The sequence below is a fragment of the Maylandia zebra genome, linkage group LG2, assembly GCF_041146795.1.
Source record: "Maylandia zebra isolate NMK-2024a linkage group LG2, Mzebra_GT3a, whole genome shotgun sequence".
Lineage (NCBI taxonomy): Eukaryota > Metazoa > Chordata > Actinopteri > Cichliformes > Cichlidae > Maylandia > Maylandia zebra.
The window spans coordinates 3490814-3511548 of record NC_135168.1 but is presented as its reverse complement, the minus strand read 5'-3'; the positions used below and the strand labels follow the sequence as shown (position 1 = coordinate 3511548).

Below are 20735 nucleotides of genomic sequence, written 5' to 3'. Positions count from 1 at the left end.
TTCCCTCCCTGGGCATCAGACAGTTTTGGTTTTAATGTTTTTTGGGGGGGTTTTTTTTGTTGTTTCTTTTTCCTGTCCTGCAGTATCACGGTCTGAAAGCTTTGTTGTGCCAAACACATTTTCTTTCCTAAGAGGAGCACCTTGGACTCTCTGTAGGATCAACTTTATATCTTTGATTGTATTATTCATATTATTATCTGTGTGGCTATTATGATGACGCAGACAGGGAGTGAACAGCATGAGAACAAAGCAGAGGACAAGAAAAGAAAGGGGGTGCGATGAAACAGGGAGGTATGCTGGGTCTCCAACTGATGCAGCAACTGTAACAGCTGTAACAAACTCAAACAATACACAGCACCTGAAAGACAAGACAAAGGAAGGGACACAAATAAACATTGCAATTGCTCTTTGTGTGTGTGTATGCGCATGTGTGTGTGCACATGTGTGCACGTGTGTGTGCACGTGTGTGTGTCCGTCCATGTGAAAGAGATGTTAGCACAGGTAGTGGGGGGGCAACAACCAGTGAGGAGCAGCAGGGAGGGGAATCCTAGTACTCTTACAATTTCCCAGAGGGACTAAGGCTCAGTAAGCCCCAGAACCAGGCCTAGCCACACACACACAAACACACAAACTACGCCACCCTCTGAAGTACTGACGGAGAGTCAGCCGTGTCCCCGGGATGTAGTTAAAATCCCTCCAAATCAACAGCCAACCCCAACCATACTTGCCAACCTTGACACTTCAGAATTAGGGGGACATTCAAATATACAAATACAAAAAAAACTTCAATTTCACATTGTTTAATTATTTAAAATTATTTATTTAAAGTAAGTAAATTGTCACCGTCATTACTGTCCCCCAGCCGGGGCTGTCGAAATTCAGACGCTGCATCCACCTGAGGACCTCTGAAAGCCAGGTAGGCCGGAAGTGAGTGATTGTACATCACGAGCTCTCTCGGTGGAGGGAAACTCTGCCGCCTGCTCCTTGCTATCTAAATATAACAGGACACTGGCGTAAATTCTCGACCATCTCACACTTCTGTTTAATCAGTTTTCTGTTTGACGTTTATTCAGCTGTGTGAAAACCCTCCCGAGGGATTAATGAAGTTTTATTTAATCTAATCTAATCTAATAACTTTGATCTCAGCCAAAACGATTTACTCAGGAACAAATAAAACACGGAAAAAAGTCAAACAATCACATTTTAGATGATCTAAGTTACTTATATATCAGGTTTAACCTGAGTAGAGAAAGACTGCGGGGCCGATGTGCCGGGAGTTCGCTGTTCTCGCCGGCTCAGATACTTGAAGTTTACACAGGTTCATTCTCGCCTGAAAATCTGCTAAAAGTTTATTTTGTGACACAGAAAGAGCAATAAGAGCAACATTAAAACGAAGTCGCTGCCGCCATTGTTGGAAGCTGGGATTGGCTGGCCACGCTATGAATTCTGGGATATAGTTTTTCAATTTTGTTGTCCGGGTGGAAAATCAGGAGAAATCTGGGAGAACGGTGGCTCCCAGAGATTTTCAGGAGGGGCACTGAAATTCGTGATTCTCCCGGAAAAATCGGGAGGGTTGGCATGTATGACCCCAGCCCCAGATAGGTGTAGGAAATTGGGGGTGTAAAAAAATCCGCCGGCCCCCCTCCCTACTTATCTGTGTGAAAAGTGGTCTGCTGGATGCATGTATGGGTGCAGCTCAGTGTATTAGGGGTAAATATGAGAGTGACTGTGTGAAAACTAAGCACTATTAAAATTGAGGGGACAGATGCAACACGAGATTGCTGCAGAGGAAAGTATTATTATAACAATTTAATAGGCTTTACTAGACAGTTAAATTAATATTTATGCACATTCTAATACCTTTACAGAGAAGTTCTTAAAAGTATTGCTGCATACTTCTGATAACTGAAAGATTATCAGAAGACCAAACCCAGAAATATTTATGTATGGAAACAATGAACATTGCACTCATTAGATGCACATGTTGTAGCACCAGTGCACCTGCACCTGTGCCAAATCACAGCAAACGTTTTGCATGTTTGTCTTTCAAAGAATGTTGCTACATATTCGTCAGTGGCTGTGAAAGAACAAGCAAAGCCACATGTGGCAGGCGAACTGTGAGATGCAAGCTGCGGCTGGCTACTTCTCTGCTGCCGACACCCCGCCAATCCTGTTTACTCAGAATGCACATGATATTTGGTATCGACAGGATATGTAGCTCGTTGACAAGAAGCCTCCCAAGGCTATTTTTAGCTTAAACCGTTAGACAGATTTCAGTTTTCAGCCTTCCTGGATATGGCCTTGATTATTATAAGGCCAAAACGAATTACTCTAAACACCGAACAACTACAAGTGTGCTTAAGTTAAAAAAAATAAATTTCGGTAAACTTCTGAGAGTTAAACTCTTTCACCATTTAATGAGGTTTGCGGACCTCGTTGTGACCTTTACTTGCGTAAAATTGTGGAGAGAGGAAAAAAGAAAAGACATATATTAGAAACGAGGATGAATATTGTCTGGTTTCTTATGAGGCAGGTATGGGGGACTAAAAGCAATCTTAAGAGCCATCACATAACCCAGTCCACATTGTGTAATGTTGCTTTGTCAGTATTATTTGCTGTATTCCTGCTGCATGTCTTTCAGTGCTAGTACATTGACTCTCCTGTCAGAGATTTGCTGGCCCCTGACAACACCCACATTTAACAAATCTGTAGAGTCCTCATTAGAAGGCTGGAGGGGTGATAGTCAGGATTGGTTCAATTTGGACAGGGGTGGCTAACTCCAGGCCTGGAGAGTCAGTTAGATGTGTCATTGATCCATCACTAGATTACCTTCTCAATATTTCTTGAAGTTCTCCCCCCAGGCCTGGTGATGAACTAATCATTTGATTAAGGTGTGGTGACCTAGAAGTTTGTGTATTTCACTTTTTTCTTCTCCCTTTTCATCTTCATTTCTACTCTGCCTGACAAATATTCATTACAGCACGCACGTCAAAGGACACGTTGTATGTAAATTAGCCACATTAGTAGCTTCGAAAAAGTGATACTTATTGGATAGTCTGGGGATGAGAATGAGCTGCACTAAATGAAAACTCAGTCATGATACTAAGAAGGTGCAAAAGCATGGGGATGATATGACAGATGCACTGGAGAACAGCAGCAACGTTTTTCTATTTAAATGCTTCATTACATCAATTTTGATGTTATTAGCTTCGAAATAATGATGACAAGGGACACAGTTCCCTTTTTCAGCCATTGTGATGAGTTTACTATAAGCTCATTATTTATTGGCACAATGCATAAAGGTAAGAAAAAGAGGCATGTGAGGGGAAGATCAGCTTTCTCTGCCACTTTCACTTTGAACAAACATTAAAATGTACCGGGTGACTAAGTAGCACAGCTTTTCAAAACAAAAAATCATGATAACCACATTTCTGCAATAGAAATTCTCACAGCACAACTGTTGTATTTTACAGTACAAATGTGTAAATGCTATGTCTATGAACTGCTGCCGTTAAAAAAACAAAGTGGGAAAAGTTCAGAAACTAAAAATGAAAAACGAGAAAAAAAAAGCCTTCTGTGGATTCACACCACACAACCACATCACTGCTTAATTTTCCATTCATTTTTCATGCTGCTGCATGTGAAACATCAACTACAACCAAAGAATCCTGTATAAATGAATCATTTACAAGCTACTTATTTTTAAGTTTTGCGTAAGTTAAATCAACTCAGTGCAAACACGCAGGTCGATCACTGAAACTCTGATCATTAAAAATCTTGTTTGATGACCACAAAGTGAATGTGATGCTGTGTTGCATGAGCCCACCAATTTCCCAGTATGTTTATTTTTAAAATGAACACTAATTGCACATTTTTCTCTTGTAAATGGTTGACGTTACTATGGTCAAGCCCCTTTCATGACTACATTCCAGAGTAAAAAGTCAAACACAAAGTAAGGCCATATGTAGTCCTGCTATTACTACAAAAACTTTTGCTACAGTTTCAGTCTTGTTGTCTTTTGGAAGTAAACTGAAATCATTTAACTTCCTATTAAGAAGAAGAATTGTAGGCCCAAAAGATGCTCTGCTGCCACCTGCTGGTGAGTTGTGTAATTCTTTTCCAATGCCCTAGTGATTATAGAAGACAAAAATGTTACTACACTATGTTTTGTATAAAGTGGAAATGTTAATTATTACTTAAATCTACATTTTAAAAAATATTGCATGAAATGCCATACAAATATTCATTTGTCACTTTATCAATTTAATTGAATGACAGACATTTTTGGTTGGTGATGTAAATCCTAAAAGCTTGTGTTTGACATTTAGAGGATTTAAGGTATTTATTGTTTGTTTATTCTAAGTTCTGTTAATAAAATTGTGAACATTTAAGATTTTTGTCATGACGTTTGTTTCTCATTCTCCTCAAATGAAATTCAAGTGGGAAAATTTATAGTAGCTGGGTTGCCAGATGGCTTAAAATAACTGAAATTTACCGTCACCTAAATATTACTGAAATTTTTCATAATCAAAATACAGAAAATCTGTCTATTATTATATTTGGGTACTTGCAAAATTGCATTTCAATACATATTCACCTGACTACAGGTGCAGCTGAGATTCGAAGTATAATGCCCGAAAGGTGGTCAAAGACCATTGTTCTGTTTATCCCTCCTTTTGTTCTAGTTTTGGTCTTTGCTACTGTTTTGTCACTACTGATAACATGGGATGTGCCATTGCCAGAAGGCTTGCTGTATCTCTCAGCAGAGACTCAAGAGGGCAGGAGGAGAGGGCTGTAGAAGTGCATCATCCTGGCCACAGGATCAGTATCTGCATCAGTATCTGCATCTTTGGGCAAGAAAAAAGATCACAAACACTGCCAGTCACATAAAATGACCTCCAGCAGATCACATGTGTACATTTTTGGCCAAATTTTAAGAAACAGGCTGCATGGGCGTGGCATGAGATGCCAGCATCCATTAATATGAGCTGTGTTAATAACCCAATACCATGCAGATTGAAAAGAGTGGGTTAACACATTTTTTTAATCAGGGAAAGACTGACAGCAGGCAACCTGCTAGTTACTTGCTAGTTAAATACAAAAAAAATCATATTGCTCTATAAATGATCCCTGGGGGGAAAAAACACACACATGTGGAACTTGTAACATTGTAACAACAGGCACTTTGGTGCCTCATTTTGTATAGGCCTTGATGATGTTTAAATAACCTTTTAGGGTTTTCACAGAAACGCCACAGCTATGACAAGTGTAATATTTAAACATCCTTAACATGCTTATGTTGCAGACTCAATCCATTCATTTAAAACACCGTTATACACATGCAAGGTATATAATGAGTCTGCTGAGCACGAGATAAAGCCTGTGAGTGCATATTTAGGCACATAGTCCCTAAATGTGCCTAAATCCAATAAAGCATGTCTACTGAACTCTACCTATTACCCAGGAAATATGCCCCCTATGTGCTCATATCTAGGCGCTGCGGGCAGACCAACATGCCCCACTCATCTACTGTGGGCCCACATGGGGCCATCCACACAAGTCAGTAGGGCAGCCCACACCTAGATTTTGACCATTCTGTGGTATGGTGTGGGCCCGGAATCACCACATGCCGGCATCATACCCACAGGATGCCCACAATGTAGATCTGGGGTTACCTACTGGTATCCATGTGACCCACATTTCATGCCAGTACAGTACAGGGCTGCCCACCCAGGTTCAAATGTGCAGTACCACTCACTTCACACTGGTACATGAGTCCATAATTTCAAAGAAACAGTGGACTGCCCAATACAGGTTGCACACAGGAAACCAACACGGAGGGCTCCGAGAGGTAAAACTACTGTGGTTTATTAGCAAGATAATGCTACTGAGCTTGAGTCTGGAATATTTACCTTGCAAGTATATTGTGTATTGTTGAGTTCTCTGCTCTGTGAAATGCCCTTTTTTCTCCTTTATTTAGCTTCTGTTGTTCTTACAATAAAAGTTGAGTGTGCCCTTTCGGAAGTACCAGCGCTATGTTTGGTGGAACTAGTGTAACAGACACACCGGTCCACTGTGTCCATTTCATGCTTTGCTTCTCCAAATCATGAAAAGTGCATGCAGCAGTTGCAGTAAGCAAAACTGTATTCTAGCCTTAAGTTAAGAATGAATATTGGGTTATGGTGATATTTCTGCTCATGTACTCTTCCAGAAGGCCATATGTCCATGTGATACTTCAGGTAGGGGAAAACATACATGATTGAGGTATTTTAGTGAGCAAAACTTAAATAAAGAATCACTTACTGCTAGGGATGGGTATCGTTTAGGTTTTATCCGATACCAGTACCATATTGGTACTTTTGAAACGGTGCCGGTGCTTAAACGGTGCTCAAACCGCTGCTTAAAGAATGGAGAACACAAAATTGGTCCAAAAACCTGGCTTCACTGGCTTCCAGTTCATTTATGAATCCATTTGTCTTTAAGTATCTTAATGGTTGTTCCCCATTTTACCTCTCTAATCCTGAATCCTGACAGAATATCTTCATAAAGGTGGTTAAAAGAATCCGTCTTACAAAAGAATCTGTCTTTTGTCATTGTAATTTCCTTTTTCATCTACCCAGAGGAATGGCATCTGCATCAGCCTTAAATCTGCCTTTTACTGGCCCTCTCTGATGCCAGAGTATATGGTGCTCTCTGATGACTCCTTCTTACTCTTCCATCTTGAAGATTTTCTTGAGGGGAAATCCAGAGCCACATAGTTCAGTCCTGCTTCTTCACCTTCCTGTAAATTATTAACAAAAATATAAAAAATTGAAAATAATAAATACACAAAGAGAGAACATCGCAGTGTGTGTGTGTGTGTGTGTGTGTGTGTGTGTGTGTGTGTGTGTGTGTGTGTGTGTACCTCGTTACTCATTTGATCCCCAGGTGATTTTTCCTGTTTGACATCAGTGAAGACTTCTACTTTTCCTGTTCATAAAAAGAAAAGGTTAGCAGTGAATTTATTTATTTTAAGTGCTTGTCTGGCAGAATCAAGAACAAATCTTTTGAGATTGTAGAAATACGTTATAGGGCGATATCATCATTACTGCCAGGAAACCAACAAGGCACCATTTTTACAATATTTGAAGATATTCTTTTGTATAAATAATGCCTGGTATTTGTGTTAGCTTTTAATGTTGTACCATGGTAATGGTTCTGCATTTAATTGACTTTTTTACTGTTATCCTCTGGCCACGTGTGAGCACATGAATCAATAGTTAATGCAACAATTTTAAGTAATATCGACCACACTGAGTACCACGCCTGTCAGCTAAGAACAGGAAACAGGAAATTTTTTTACTGAGTTTAGTAAAAAATAAAATAAGGAAACTTTGTATTCATATAAATTATTAATAATTACTGATTATTAATAATTATTAATTATTAATATATATATTAATTATTGATATTAATTATATGTACACAGTATGTTATACATGTGATTAATTTACCTTCGCAGTGTTTACGAGGTTGGATTTTTTTTCTGGAGAGAATCAGTGCAAAATTCAGAAGCACAGAGCAGGTCAGCAGTGCCCCAAGCACAGTAACGAGCGGGAACTCCTCTGGAATGAGAAAACATCCCAGCAGACAATTAACGTTCGATTATATAATAGTATAATACTGTACATTACTCACTCAGTTAATCCACAGTAATAACATAACAGTAATCTCCAAGGTATGCAGTATCTCAGTAAAAAATTATCATAAAAGTTAGTTTGGATGTTAATTTTTATGCATCCAGTAACAGTTTGCTTACCAATGGTCAAAGTATAAAATTATTAAAGGCCTGAGAATATCTCTTGCTTATTCACACACAAATCATCAGGAATCAGGAACAACTAGTACAGATAAGCAAATATTAAAATAATACTTTAAAAACATACTTATCTCCACTTCAGTTCCTTTACCAAACAGGATCTGTCCACATGTCGCCACAGCACAGTAGTACGTCCCAGCATCAGATGAGTTTGTTACAGTTTTGGACAGACTGTAGTCACATCTCCCGTCCTCTTTATTTCTGAGACTGCCGTGGTAAATGATGCCTGGATGGGATTCTGATGCACCTTTAAACCAGTGCACTTTGTCTTCATCTGGACACTGATCTGTGTCATTTTCGTTCTCAGAGAGGAGCGAACACTGCAGAGTCATTGTATCTCCCAGATGGACTGAATTCACATCTGGAGTTTGTTTTACTGTGAACAATCTATGCTGGGTTTTAGGATCTGTAGGAATTAGAAAAAGACAAGAAATTCACTGTAGTTGTTTAGGGTTCGACCCTCCCTTATCAAAGACAACCAAATGAATATACTTTACCATTCACTGCCACAATTGTGCCATTAATAAAGGTCAGACTGAATGATGATCCTGCTTGACAGAAGTATGTTGCTTCATCTTCTTTGCTTACATTTCTTATGGTAAGAGAATGCACGTTACCCACTTTTGTGGCACTGAATCTTGAGTTGTTAATTTGAAATAATATTTTTTCAAAATTTCTATTATCAACTGTTTGAACCATATATCCATAATTCAGCTTATACCAGTAAGACAACCCAACATCATCCCTAGGGATTTTACATGTCAGAGTCACATTATCTCCAAGTTTAGCCACAGTTACAGAGATCTGCTGAGGAACCTCATTCATTTCAGTCACAGCTAAAGAAAAGAGACAAACAGTAACAGTTAGAATGTAGAATATTACAAAGCCTAATATATATCTTGTTTTATATTTTTTACAATGATACATTTGGCAGTGTAGAAGAAGTAAACTCACTCAGTGTACTTAGAAGAATCAAAGAAACCAGTCTTCCGATCATTGTGTTACCTCAGCCTTCTCTTGCACAACTGATGTCTACCCACTCAAAGGAAGATTTTGTGACAAGCTGATTACAGTTTGCAAAGTCGACATCATAGTGATTGGCTGACGCAAAAAAATAAACTTCCTGTAAAATTTCCCAAACCATTTACAGTGAATCTGGGCGCTAATCATCAAACAATTTTAGTTTGTCTGTGATTTCAAATTTGTCATTTTAAGCACATGATGCTAAATATGGTTCACGTTTAGCACGACTCCATCAGTATATGAAAGAAAAGTCAAATAGCCTTTAGCTGTAGTTGTTTTTTATTAATCTTGTATAATTAAAGTAAACCACTAATTAACTCATACTTTAATAGAAAGCTTTTTTATACTAAAAGCTGGTGATAGAACAAACAACATTATTCAGCACAGTGCTTTTAAAGTAAATTTTTTACTAAAATAACGTTGTTATATGTTGGTACATTTCATTTACCAACATATAACTGATATGTTGGAGGCAAATCGTGCAAAGAGAGTGAGGTGTGGAACCAAATGCAGACACAGAGGGAAATGGAGCAGAGGTGCGAACCAACAGCCAATCGTTTATTTAGCTCCTGAATGATTACAGGAACAAAACTGAACTGTGACTTGACTCGAACTGAGATATCAAACTATGATACTATACTACTGTGGCTATGACTAAGGGAGAGAGCATAAGCAGACCTCCAGACACAAGAGCTAAATACACTGGAGGGTAACTGGGAAAGTGAATACACATGTGGAAAAACAGCTGCCACAACAGGGAAGTGGAAACAAAACACATAGAAATGTGGCAACAAGGCCGGCAATAAACCGGAGCTAAACTTAAGAACTAGAATTTATAGAACAGAGAAAGTTTTGAGTGCTGGAAGTACAAAACAGAAACATTACACTAGAAGTCATAACAATATATAAACCCAGAATTAATAATAGTCATAATCAATGAGATGAGATGAACAAACACAATTTTTTTTGGGGGGGGGGTTGTTTGTTTGTTTTATGACATGACATTGAAGGCAAGTACTCACAGCAGAAGAACATGCAGCTTTCTGAGTAATTTTCTGCAAGGTGAGAAATAATGAGGGGAAACATGAAAAGAGGCCACAACAGACACGTACTCATGGTCTTGATAAAAACTGACTGCAAGAAGTATATGCTGTGTGCAGCTTAACATCCTACAAATCAGATTTCTTTAATTAGTGCTACATATTTTCCAAGTTACCGTGACCTGTTATTGACAGATTTTTTTCAATACATAGCTGATATTGTGTGATTCTGACAGCAAAGCCTGGATTTTCTCTCTGTAATAGAAAAATATTGCATTCCTCTCACGAAGCAAAGCACTACAACAGATTTCTGAGGCTTTACTTCTTGTTTCCATGTCGATCAATATACGGATAAGAAACTGATAACCGATCTACATTTTTTTTTTCTCTGCTGGCCTTGTTTCATATAAAACATGAAATAGGGATTTATATTCCATTGCTCTTAAAATGACTTTTAATCAAAGTGTATAATTTGGATGATCCAAATTATATGCTGCTCAGGTGCGATTGACGCACCTGAGCAGCATCTGCAATCACGCCTCGCCGGCTTAAAAGTTTTGAGTTTTTGGCGAATTTGGTTGCTATTATGTTGAACTGGCAGCGGGAGAGCTGTAGCTCTGTGTGTGTGTACGGCAACTGGTAAAATAAAGATGATCAAAATGCCACTGGGTCTGCCGTGTATGTTTACAGTATTATTGATACTGCTAAGTATAAGTGTATGAAAAAGTATATTATCCTCATATTACTAAATATATAAGGTATAAAGAAAATACTATTATTTCAATGTCGTACATTAGAAAGTTCTAAACAGCCCTGTGGGGAATTAAAGCTGTGTATTATGTGAACACAACTGTGTGGAAGCAGTGATCATTAAAAGCGATCACATTGGTGGTGCACAAGCAGCTGTGTAAAAATAGTTTGACTGAATCAGCAGGAGTCCTGTACTTTTTCATTTTCAAGTATTGCGGTATGTGCCAGTATCAGTGTTTGTGAAAAAACAAGCACAGCCACATGTGGACCACAAGATGCAAGCTGTGACTGGCTACTTCGGTGCTTCCCACACCCCAACAAGCCTGTTCACTCAGAATGCATATGCATCTGGGCATCAACAGGACATGAATCTAGTTCATAAGAACTCACCACAGGCTCTTTTTAGCTAAAGCTGTCGATAGTTCTAGACCTTCCTTCCTGAATATGGCCTCATTTTGTTTCAAGTAATATAACGTTGTACAAAAACACTTTTTAGGCACACAACTACAACTGTTTGAAAGTTAAAGATAATTCTCCATTGAGGGAAAGTTTTTATGATTCATGAGGTTAAATATGTTATATTTAGATTCGTGTGATTTAATCTTACTGTCGCTTTCTCTGAATGAGGTTTACAGACCACCAGATATTTGACTTGTGTGACTGAGGAGCTAAGAAAAAAGACGTGTCAAGTATTAGAAACCACGATGAATGTTGTTTGGTTTCCTTTAAGGTGAGTGTGGGGGACTAAAAAACAATATTCAGACCTAACAACCACACAGGTGGTTAAACTGTACAACCTTTGATTTCTACACACAATTTAAGTTAAACCAAGTCAGAGATGGCAAATTAAACTTACCACAAATGTCCTTGAGGTCCTTAGACTCTTGACTTTGATAAGCAAAAAACTTGACGACAATGTGGAGGATAGCACAATCACTCCGTGGTGAAAAAGGCCCGTCAGCGTCTCTACCACCTCAGATGCTTGAGAGACTTCCAACTGCCCTCCAAGGTGCTCAGGAACTTTTACTCGTGCACCATAGAGAGCATTCTGACGGGAAACATCTTAACCTGGTTCGGGAACAGCACCATGCAGGACAGACGAGCTCTACAGAGGGTTGTGCGGTCAGCTGAGCGCACCATCCGCTCCGAGCTCCCTGACCTGCACTCAATCTACAGCAGGCGGTGCTGGACCAAGGCCAGGAAGATGGTGAAGGACCTCAGCCATCCCAACAACAGACTGTTCTCTCTGTTGAGGTCAGGAAAGCGATTCCGCTCCCTGAAGACCAACACAGAGAGACTGAGGAGGAGCTTCTTCCCGCAGGCGATACGGTCTCTCAATCACACCACCACACAGTACTGACCCACACATATAGTTCTTACACACACACTGGACATTCTGGACATTGTTTTCACTTCATCACTTAAATCACTGCTGCTGTTATTGTGTATATATTTATTTATACTTCTTGTGTATTTTGTTCATACATTCTTATATAGTTCTATATTGTGTATTGTGTATTTTGTTGTACAGTTATTTTATTTTCAATTTAATTTATATATTTTATCTTATTCTTTCCCAGTGTGTTGTACAGTTATTTCATTTTTAACCTTAATTTATATTTTATTCCTTCCTAGTTAAATTACCCTTTTTAATTTTTCATATTTATTTCCTATCTTATTCATAGCCTTTTCCTTTTTTGTTTTCTTTAGGTCACGAGCAGTTGTCCAAGCATTTCACTACATATCGTACTGTGTATGACTGTGTACGTGACAAATAAAATTTGAATTTGAACATTTCTTTCCTTGTACAAACAATGAAGGAAACCACATTGCTACAATGGAAATTCTCATAGACCAACTTTTATTTCAGAAGTGAAATATTTCTGATACCTGCTACTGTTAAAAAAAAACGTAGACTCTGTGGGAGGGGTTCAAAATGTTAGCTCCCCACACAGAAACTAAAAATAAAAAGCAAACGTGAAAAAGATACCTCCTGTGGATTACATCTCATTTGGATTATACATACACATTACTCAATTTTCTGTGCATTTTTTAATTTGTAATTTATCATTTTACTTACAAAAATGTTGACTCAATTTAATGTATGTCAGAAGTGTTAGTCCACCAGTTACCCACAGTTTTTACATTTAAATTGAACACTATTATTTGTTTACAGCACTCTGGTACTGTCATGGACCCGGTTCCGGGGACTTGGGGTCCGTGAGCAGTGTGGACCTGTAGTATTACTATTGCTGTTATTATTTTTATTGTTATTGTTATTATTGTATTGGATGTATGTTTGCTGCACTGTGCTCTTGTGTGTGAAGGCGCCAAAAAAAAGCTCCAGCCGATTCAAGAGAGAAGGACAACTGCTGACAAAGCAAAAACCTGTAGTGATCCCGCATGTGTCAGGAGTATCGGAACAGTTGAGACACATTTTTCTAAACACCGGGTCTCTGTGGCTTTTAAACGCCAAAAGACACTGCGCCAAAAATTGGTCCACCCCAAGGGTCGTGTCCCCCAACATAAACAGAGTAACATAATGTACACTGTTACGTGCCAGGATTGCCAGGATTTATACATCAGGGAAACCAAACAACCTCTGGCGAAGAGGATGGCACAACACAGAAGAGCTACCTCGTCAGGCCAGGACTCTGCAGTCTATTTACACCTACAGGCCAGCAGACACTCTTTCAATGATGAGGATGTAACATCCTGGACAGGGAGGAACGCTGGTTTGAGGGCGGAGTCAAGGAGGCCATTTACGTGAAAAGGGAAAGACCATCTCTGAATCGAGGAGGGGGCCTAAGGGTACATCTGTCACCATCTTACAATGCTGTGATTGCAGCCATTCCCCAACTCTCTGTGAATGGTATTTGTTCTGGCTCCTTAAGAGTCGCCCCACATGTTATGTGGTGTTATATAAGTTCATGCAATCTTTATTTGTTTCTGGGCCACTGTTCGTTTTATTTTGACATCCTACCAAAAGGGCTATCTCTCACTACTTCCTGTCTAATGGGAGAAGGACAGTTTGCTACTCCTGTGCCTGCCTATGCTACCTCTTAAGCCATCACAGTCTGTAAGTTGGCAGTAATGTTGTGTTTTACCAGTGTGTGTTTGGCACTAACTGCTGTGAGTTGCTTGTGATAGTTTGAGCAAGTGAATTCATCTAATGATGTGCTTCATTTGATATTAGGCTAGACGCTAAGTAGCACTATCTAACCTCAAATGTTAGCTTATTAAGTTCTGCTTTGCTTTGCATAGTAACAGGTCATATCATCTTCTGATTGTAAAAAACATCCTGCTCACACGGGATATTTTGTGTTTTGTTTACAGTTTTGCCATTCATCCTTTCATGTATTTCAAAAAGCCATGCTATGCATCCAATTGAATAAATCTGCCAGAAAGGAACAACAGTGTGTTTTTTTCTACATGAGATGATGGTTAAGTGAAAGGGCAGAATAGTACTAAAAATAAAAAATGTCTGTGCAGAATAGTACTCATGGCCATTAATCAGTGGTCTTTGATCAGTGGCTGTCGATGAATGGTCATGAGAATTTGCATAACTATGATGAAGGAATTGACTTTCCAGCCCATCGTTCCTTCAGTGGGCTGGTTTCGGTTATTATGCAAACGTACTGTTTATAAGATTGGGGAAACCTGCAGTCAGCTGAGAATGAAGAAGTCACCTGGATGAGTGATGAAACGTTTCCTCCACTGAAAACGCTACATCCAGATAAACAGAATCAACTTCTGGAGATTTACTTACCTGAATAATTGAGCATGCATCGAGACCTTTTTTTTATGTCGTTAAATATTTTGTATTTATCTGACCATGTCATTCAGTTTCAAGTTGTAAATATGTAATATACTACATTACTTTTAAGAAAAATAACCAGTAATGTGTAATGCATCACTTTTTTGAATAACAAACCCAATGGTGGATACAATCAATATTTTTTATTTCTATAATTTTTTTATAAATGTATTTCCACAGTGAGCAGATAAGCATGATGCTATTTAGCTTTAGGTATAACAAGCAAAGAAGTAAGAGGTTACAAGACCATAAAGTACAAACATGCTGTATGAAGACTAAAAAAACATCTTTTTGCACAGGCACCAGTCTGCCACACAATAAACATACATTGCATATATATGGTAACAACTCTACCTATTTAATCAGTCTAGAGTACCTGAATAAGAATCCTGGCAAAAAATCTTCATAAAGGCAATTAAAACAATTTGACTTACGGCAACAACACAACAAAAAAAAAAACCCACTCTGCCTTTTTCATGGGGACAGCCTTTTACTGGCCCTCTCCGATGCCAGAGTATATGGTGCACTCTGGTGACTCATTCTTACTCTTCCATCTTGAAGATTTTCTTGAGGGGAAATCCAGAGCCACGTAGTTTAATTCTACTTCTTCACCCTCCTGTAAATTATTAACAGAAATGAACAAACTTTTGAAAATATTTTTAAACACCTAGAACACATAAACACAAACAACACAGAGAACAATGCACAGACATTTTTTTTTTTTATTGTTTGTCTTTAGGCAACAGTCTTGTTTGACATGACTTCATGTTTCCATGCAATGGTAATTGCAGCTGTTTAGTTATGATCATGAAAACACACATCTAAAGTGATATTACACTAAAGTAAACATGTCATTGTTTACTTTAAAGGACTGGTGAGATGTCAGATGTGATTGATTACTAGACCATCATTTGACACCTACTTTTCAGATCAAACCTAGTTTTTCTAGGTTTTCTTTTTTTGCCCTTTCTTGTATTTCACAACATCAAACTGCTTTCTATTTCTTTTACAAAATCTTTAGCTTCCTCGTTCTGTGTGTTTCATCCTATCCAATATTATGATCAAAGTCAAGTCATGCATTTCAATATAGATAGATTGCTATAGGGGTGTGTGTGTGTGTACCTCATCATTTATTTGGTTGGCAGGTGATCTTTCTTGTCCAACATCATTGAAGACTGGTACTTTTCCTATTCATAGAAAGAAGACATTAAAAATGTTTTTTTAAAGGATTATTTTAAGTGCTTGTCACGTCAAAATCAAGAACCAATTGTTTGAGCATTTATCACTGCCAATTTTTGTTTTTGTTTATTTCTATGCAGAATTGTGGTGAAAATGCTAACAATAGTTTTACAAAATAAAAAATTAGTCTGGAAAATTTCCATGAACTGCTAGGAATTGATTTAAAATTAAAATCTGACAGAGGTGAATTTTAACAGTTCACCCCACACAATAGAGTCGAACAGAAACATCCTACAGAAATATGCTGAAAATCCACACATTTTATTTAACATGACTCATTGGTTTAAAATATCATTGGTCTCTTTTCCAGAAGCAAGAAACTTCCATCCATCCATCTTCTTCCACTTATCTGAAGCTGAGTCGCGGGGGCAGCAGCTTAAGCAGAGAAGCCCAGACCTCCCCAGCCACCTTCTCCAGTTTGTCCGGGGGAACACCCAGGCGTTCCAAGGCCAGCTGAGAGACATAATCTCTCCAGCATGTCCTGGGTCTGCCCCTGGGCCTCATCCCGGTGGGACATGCCCGGAACACCTTACCCAGGAGGCATCCTTGTCAATGCCACCTCAACTGGCTCCTTTCAATGTAGAGGAGCAGCTGTTCTAATCTGACCCCGTCCCAGATGGCTGAACTTTTCACCCCATCTCTATGGGAGAGGACAGCCACCCTTGGAGGGAAATTCATTTCTGCCGCTTGTATCTGCAATCTCATTCTTTCGGTCACTACCGAGATACTTAAACTGTTCCACTTGGGGCAGGAACTTGTCCCTGATCCGGAGTTGGCACTCCACCCTTTTCTGGTTGAGGAACATGACCTCAGATTTGGAGGTGCTGATTCTCATTCCAACCTCTTCATACTTGGTTCCATTATCCGCAAAAAGCAGAGATGAGATTCTGAGACCACCCAAGTGAAAGCCTTCCACCACTTGGCTAAGCCTAGAAATCCTGTCCATAAAACTTATGAACAGACTGACAAAGGATAGCCCTCAGTCCATCACCCACCGGAAATGAACTTTTTGCTGGCTATCCGGACCAAGCTCTTGCAACGGTTGTATAAGGATCAAATGGCACATTGCAATGGGCCAGACACCCCATACTCCCGAAGCACCTCCCACAGGATACTGCAAAGGACACAGTCAAATGCCTTCTCCAAGTCCACAAAACACATGTAGACTGGTAGGGCGAATTCCCATGCACCCTCGAGTATCCTTGAGAGGATAAAGAGCTGGTCCAGTGTTCCACAACCGAGACAAAAACCGCATTGTTCCTCCTGTATCCAAGGTTCAACTAACGGACGGACTCTCCAGCTGCCTGGCATAGACTTTCCCAGGGAGGCTGAGGAGTATGATGCCCCTATAGTTGGAACCCTCTGGTCCCCCTTCTTAAAAATGGGAACCACCACCCCCAGTCTGCCAATTCAGAAGTACCACCCTTGATCTCCACACAACATTGTAGAGACGTGTCAACCAAAATAGCTCTACAACAGGGGTCCCCAATCCCAGTCCACGAGGGCCGGTGTCCCTGCAGGTGTCCTTGATCCATCACAGCTGATTTAAATGGATAAATTACCTTCTCAACATGTCTTGAACTTCTCCAAAGGCCTGGTAATGAACTAATCATGTGATTCAGGTGTGTTGACCCAGGGTGAGATCTAAAACCTCTAGGGACACTGGCCCTCGTGGACTGGGATTGGGGACCCCTGCTCTACAACATCAAAAGCCTTCATGGAACTCAGGGCGAACCTCATCCACCCTAATAACTTCCCTTCCTAATGGGGATGGGACCATCAGTTGTGTTATGCAGAAGTCAGGTTGGTACACATCTGACAGCCGTATTCGACAGCTGTTAGAATTCATATTATGGTGAAAATCAATGAGCTAAGTAAAGAGAAACAACAGTCCATCATTACTTTAGGAACTGAAGGTCAGTCAGTCTAGAAAACCGCTAAAACTTTAAATGTGTCCCCAAGTTCAGTCGCAAAAACCATCAAACGCTACGACAAAATGGGCTCATGAGGACTGCCCCAGACCAAGAGTGTGCGAATCAGGCCTTTATGGTCAAACAGCTGCTAAGAAACCACTTCTAAGGAAAGGCAACAAGCAGAGAGATTTGTTTGGGCCAAGAAACACAGGGAATAGACATTAGACAAGTGGAAATCTGTGCTTTGGTCTGATGATTCCAAATTTGAGATCTGGTTCCACCCACTATGTCTTTGCAGTGCAGAAAAGGTGAACGGTCAGTCTCTACATGCGTGGCTCCCACCATGAAGCATGGAGGAGGAGGTGTGATGGTGTGAGGGCTGCTTTGTTCGTGACAATTGTGGGGATTTATTCAAAATTGAAAACAGCATCTCTGGGAACTCCTTCAAGACTGTTAGAAAACCATTTTAGGTAAGTATCTCACAAAGCTCACTGAAAGAATGCAAAGAGTGTGCAAAGCAGTACTCAAAGCAAAGGGCGAAGATTTGAAAGAATCTAAAATATAAAACATGTTTTGACTTATTTCACACTATTTTTGTTTACTACATAATTCCATATGTGTTGACTCATAGTTATTTATAGTTTTGATGCCTTCAGTGACAATCTACAATGTAAATAGTCATAAAAATAAATAACAACCATTAAATGAAAAGCTGTGTCCAAACCTTTGACTTGTAGTGTATATACTGTTTCTCATGCTGATTTTTTTTTCTCTCCTAGATGGCGTATTTGTTTATATGGGTATAGCTCATGTATATATATATTAAAATATATTTATACTGTATACTGGGTACCACTCCTGTCAGCTAAGAACAGGAAACTGACATTATGGCTCAGTAAATAGTAAAATAAGTAAATTGCCGGGGAATGTTTTCAGCATTGAGTGAATGCCTTTGCTAAATAAATATATGTTCAAGTGTGTGTGTGTGTACATATATATATATATATATATATATATATATATATATATATATATATATATACACATATGAATTACCTTTGCACTGATTTTCACCAGACAATATTAACCTCGTGAACATGGCAAAATTCACAAGCACAGAGCAGGTCAACAGTGCCCCAAGCACAGTAACGACTGGGAACTCTGGAAGGAGAAAACATTGCAGCAGACACTTAACATCTCTGTATTTAGGAAGCAAAGACTTGTGTCAGGAAAAGCTAAAATCAAAGTATCTAAGGCTGCAACTACTTGATTGAATTTCCTAGTTATATGGTACTTTAATGATAAATTATCATAAGTTAAAATACATAACATTATGAAAGAATAAAGTTACATTGAAACCAAGCACACCGTTGTTTTTCTTGTGACATTACCAATAAGTCTGATGTGTCACATGACCCTCTTCCTTTTGAAAAAACAAAAGTTATATCCAAGATGGCCGACTTCTAAATGGCCACCATGGTCACCACCCATCTTGAGGAGTTTGCCCCCTCACATATACTAATGTGCCACAAACAGGACTTTAATATCACCAACCATTCCCATGTTATTACAGTGTATCCATATAAATGGCCCACCCTGTAGATGTTTATCATTTTTTATGCATCCAGCAATAGTTTACATATCACAAGTTCAATGGTAATTTTTAAAAACTGCAGTTAATGACAAAATGGGTGCAGACAACAGTTATTCTCAGCAACCTCAAATGCACTTTTTATTCTTTACACACAAGAATGAATTAAGATTAATGGGTTGGCATGCTATGTTAACCTTAAGTGAGTTTATTATGAACCTGGCAGTATAACCTTAGTAACATAAGCTGTATACATAACCACCTCAGTATCAGGTTATCTTCTGTTAAAGTAAATTGAGCTGTTAATACTTCTAGTCGATCTAACTCAAATTCATTTTAGAGGCCTGAGAATATATCTTGTTTATTCATGAACAAACTCACAGGAATTATAAATTATTAATAAAGATGTTAATAATACTTTAAAACATACCTATCTCCACTTTAGTTCTTTTACCAAACAGGATCTCTCCACATGTGACCAGAGCACAGTAGTCCATCCCAGCATCAGGTGAATTTGTTATAGTTTCGGAGAAACTGTATTCACATCTCCCGTCCTCTTTATTTTTGATACTGCCGTGGTAAATGCTGCCTGGATGGGATTCTGATGCACCTTTAAACCAGTGCACTTTGTCTTCATTTGGGGACTGATGTTTTCCATTTTTGTCCTTAGACAGGAGCGAACACTGTAGAGTCTTTGGCTCACTCAGATGGACTGACTCCATATCTGGAGTTTGTTTCACAGTGATAGATTTCTGCTGGGTTTTAGGATCTGTGTGATTCACAAAAAGACATTTAATGGTATTAATTGTAATTGTTTGGGTTTAGACACAGTTATGACATAAACGATAAAATGAAAATGCTTTACCATTCACTGCCACAATTGTGCCATTAATAAAACTAAAATTGTCTGATGATCCTGTTTGACAGAAGTATGTTGCTTCATCTTCTTTGCTTACATTTCTTATGGTAAGAGAAAGCACATTACCCACTTTTGTGGCATTGAATCTTGAGTTGTTAAATTGTCCATTGAGTGATATTTTTTCATAAGTTCCTGTAGTAACTGTTTGAATCATATATCCAAAATTCAGCTTAAACCAATAAAACAACTTTGTATTACTTAGCGCACATGTCAGAGTCACATTATCTCCAGGTTTAGCCACAGTTACAGAGATCTGCTGAGGAATCTCATTCATTTCAGTCACAGCTAAAGAAAACAGACAAACAGTAACAGTTAGAACAAAAGAGAAAACCTTTTTTAAAAGGTATATTCATCATGTAATGTAGAATATTACAAAGCCTCAAATATTTTGTTTTATATTGTTTAAAATGATACATCTGACAGTGTAGAAGAAGTAAACTCACACAATGTACTTAGAAGAATCAAAGGAATTAATCTTCCGATCATTGTGATACTTCAGCCTTCTCTTGCACAACTGATGTCTTCCCACTCAAAAGATTTTGTGACAAGCTGATAGAGGTTTACAAAGTCGACACTGTAGTGATT

At 38.8% G+C, this 20735-nt stretch overlaps 2 protein-coding genes across 2 annotated transcripts; both read right to left on the bottom strand.

Moving 5' to 3' along the window:
* Nucleotides 1-6655: 6655 nt before the first annotated feature.
* Nucleotides 6656-8785, bottom strand: LOC111501176 (uncharacterized). The gene is made up of 5 exons (XM_024805816.2): nucleotides 8356-8785; nucleotides 7926-8264; nucleotides 7494-7604; nucleotides 6905-6969; nucleotides 6656-6781 (listed from the first exon to the last, which is right to left on the bottom strand). Exons 1-5 carry the CDS (start codon nucleotides 8783-8785, stop codon nucleotides 6656-6658), a joined length of 1071 nt encoding a protein of 356 aa, XP_024661584.2.
* Nucleotides 8786-14668: 5883 nt separating this feature from the next.
* LOC143413453 (uncharacterized) lies at nucleotides 14669-19971 on the bottom strand. Its single transcript, XM_076876564.1, has 4 exons — nucleotides 19662-19971; nucleotides 18697-18801; nucleotides 15611-15675; nucleotides 14669-15104 (listed from the first exon to the last, which is right to left on the bottom strand). The coding sequence occupies exons 1-4, from the start codon at nucleotides 19951-19953 to the stop codon at nucleotides 14979-14981; spliced, it is 588 nt and encodes a 195-aa protein (XP_076732679.1). The 5' UTR covers nucleotides 19954-19971; the 3' UTR covers nucleotides 14669-14978.
* Between the last annotated feature and the right edge of the window lie 764 nt (nucleotides 19972-20735).

Coding starts and splice junctions, on each gene's coding strand:
- LOC111501176 (XM_024805816.2), bottom strand. CDS start 8,785: ATGTATCATTGTAAAAAATATAAAACAAGATATATATTAGGCTTTGTA. Junction 8,265..8,355: donor CACAATTGTGGCAGTGAATG/GTAAAGTATATT, acceptor TAATTCCTACAG/ATCCTAAAACCCAGCATAGA. Junction 7,605..7,925: donor AGGAACTGAAGTGGAGATAA/GTATGTTTTTAA, acceptor TTCTCATTCCAG/AGGAGTTCCCGCTCGTTACT.
- LOC143413453 (XM_076876564.1), bottom strand. CDS start 19,953: ATGGAGTCAGTCCATCTGAGTGAGCCAAAGACTCTACAGTGTTCGCTC. Junction 15,676..18,696: donor TGGTGAAAATCAGTGCAAAG/GTAATTCATATG, acceptor TTCTATGAATAG/GAAAAGTACCAGTCTTCAAT. Junction 15,105..15,610: donor CCAACCAAATAAATGATGAG/GTACACACACAC, acceptor AATAATTTACAG/GAGGGTGAAGAAGTAGAATT.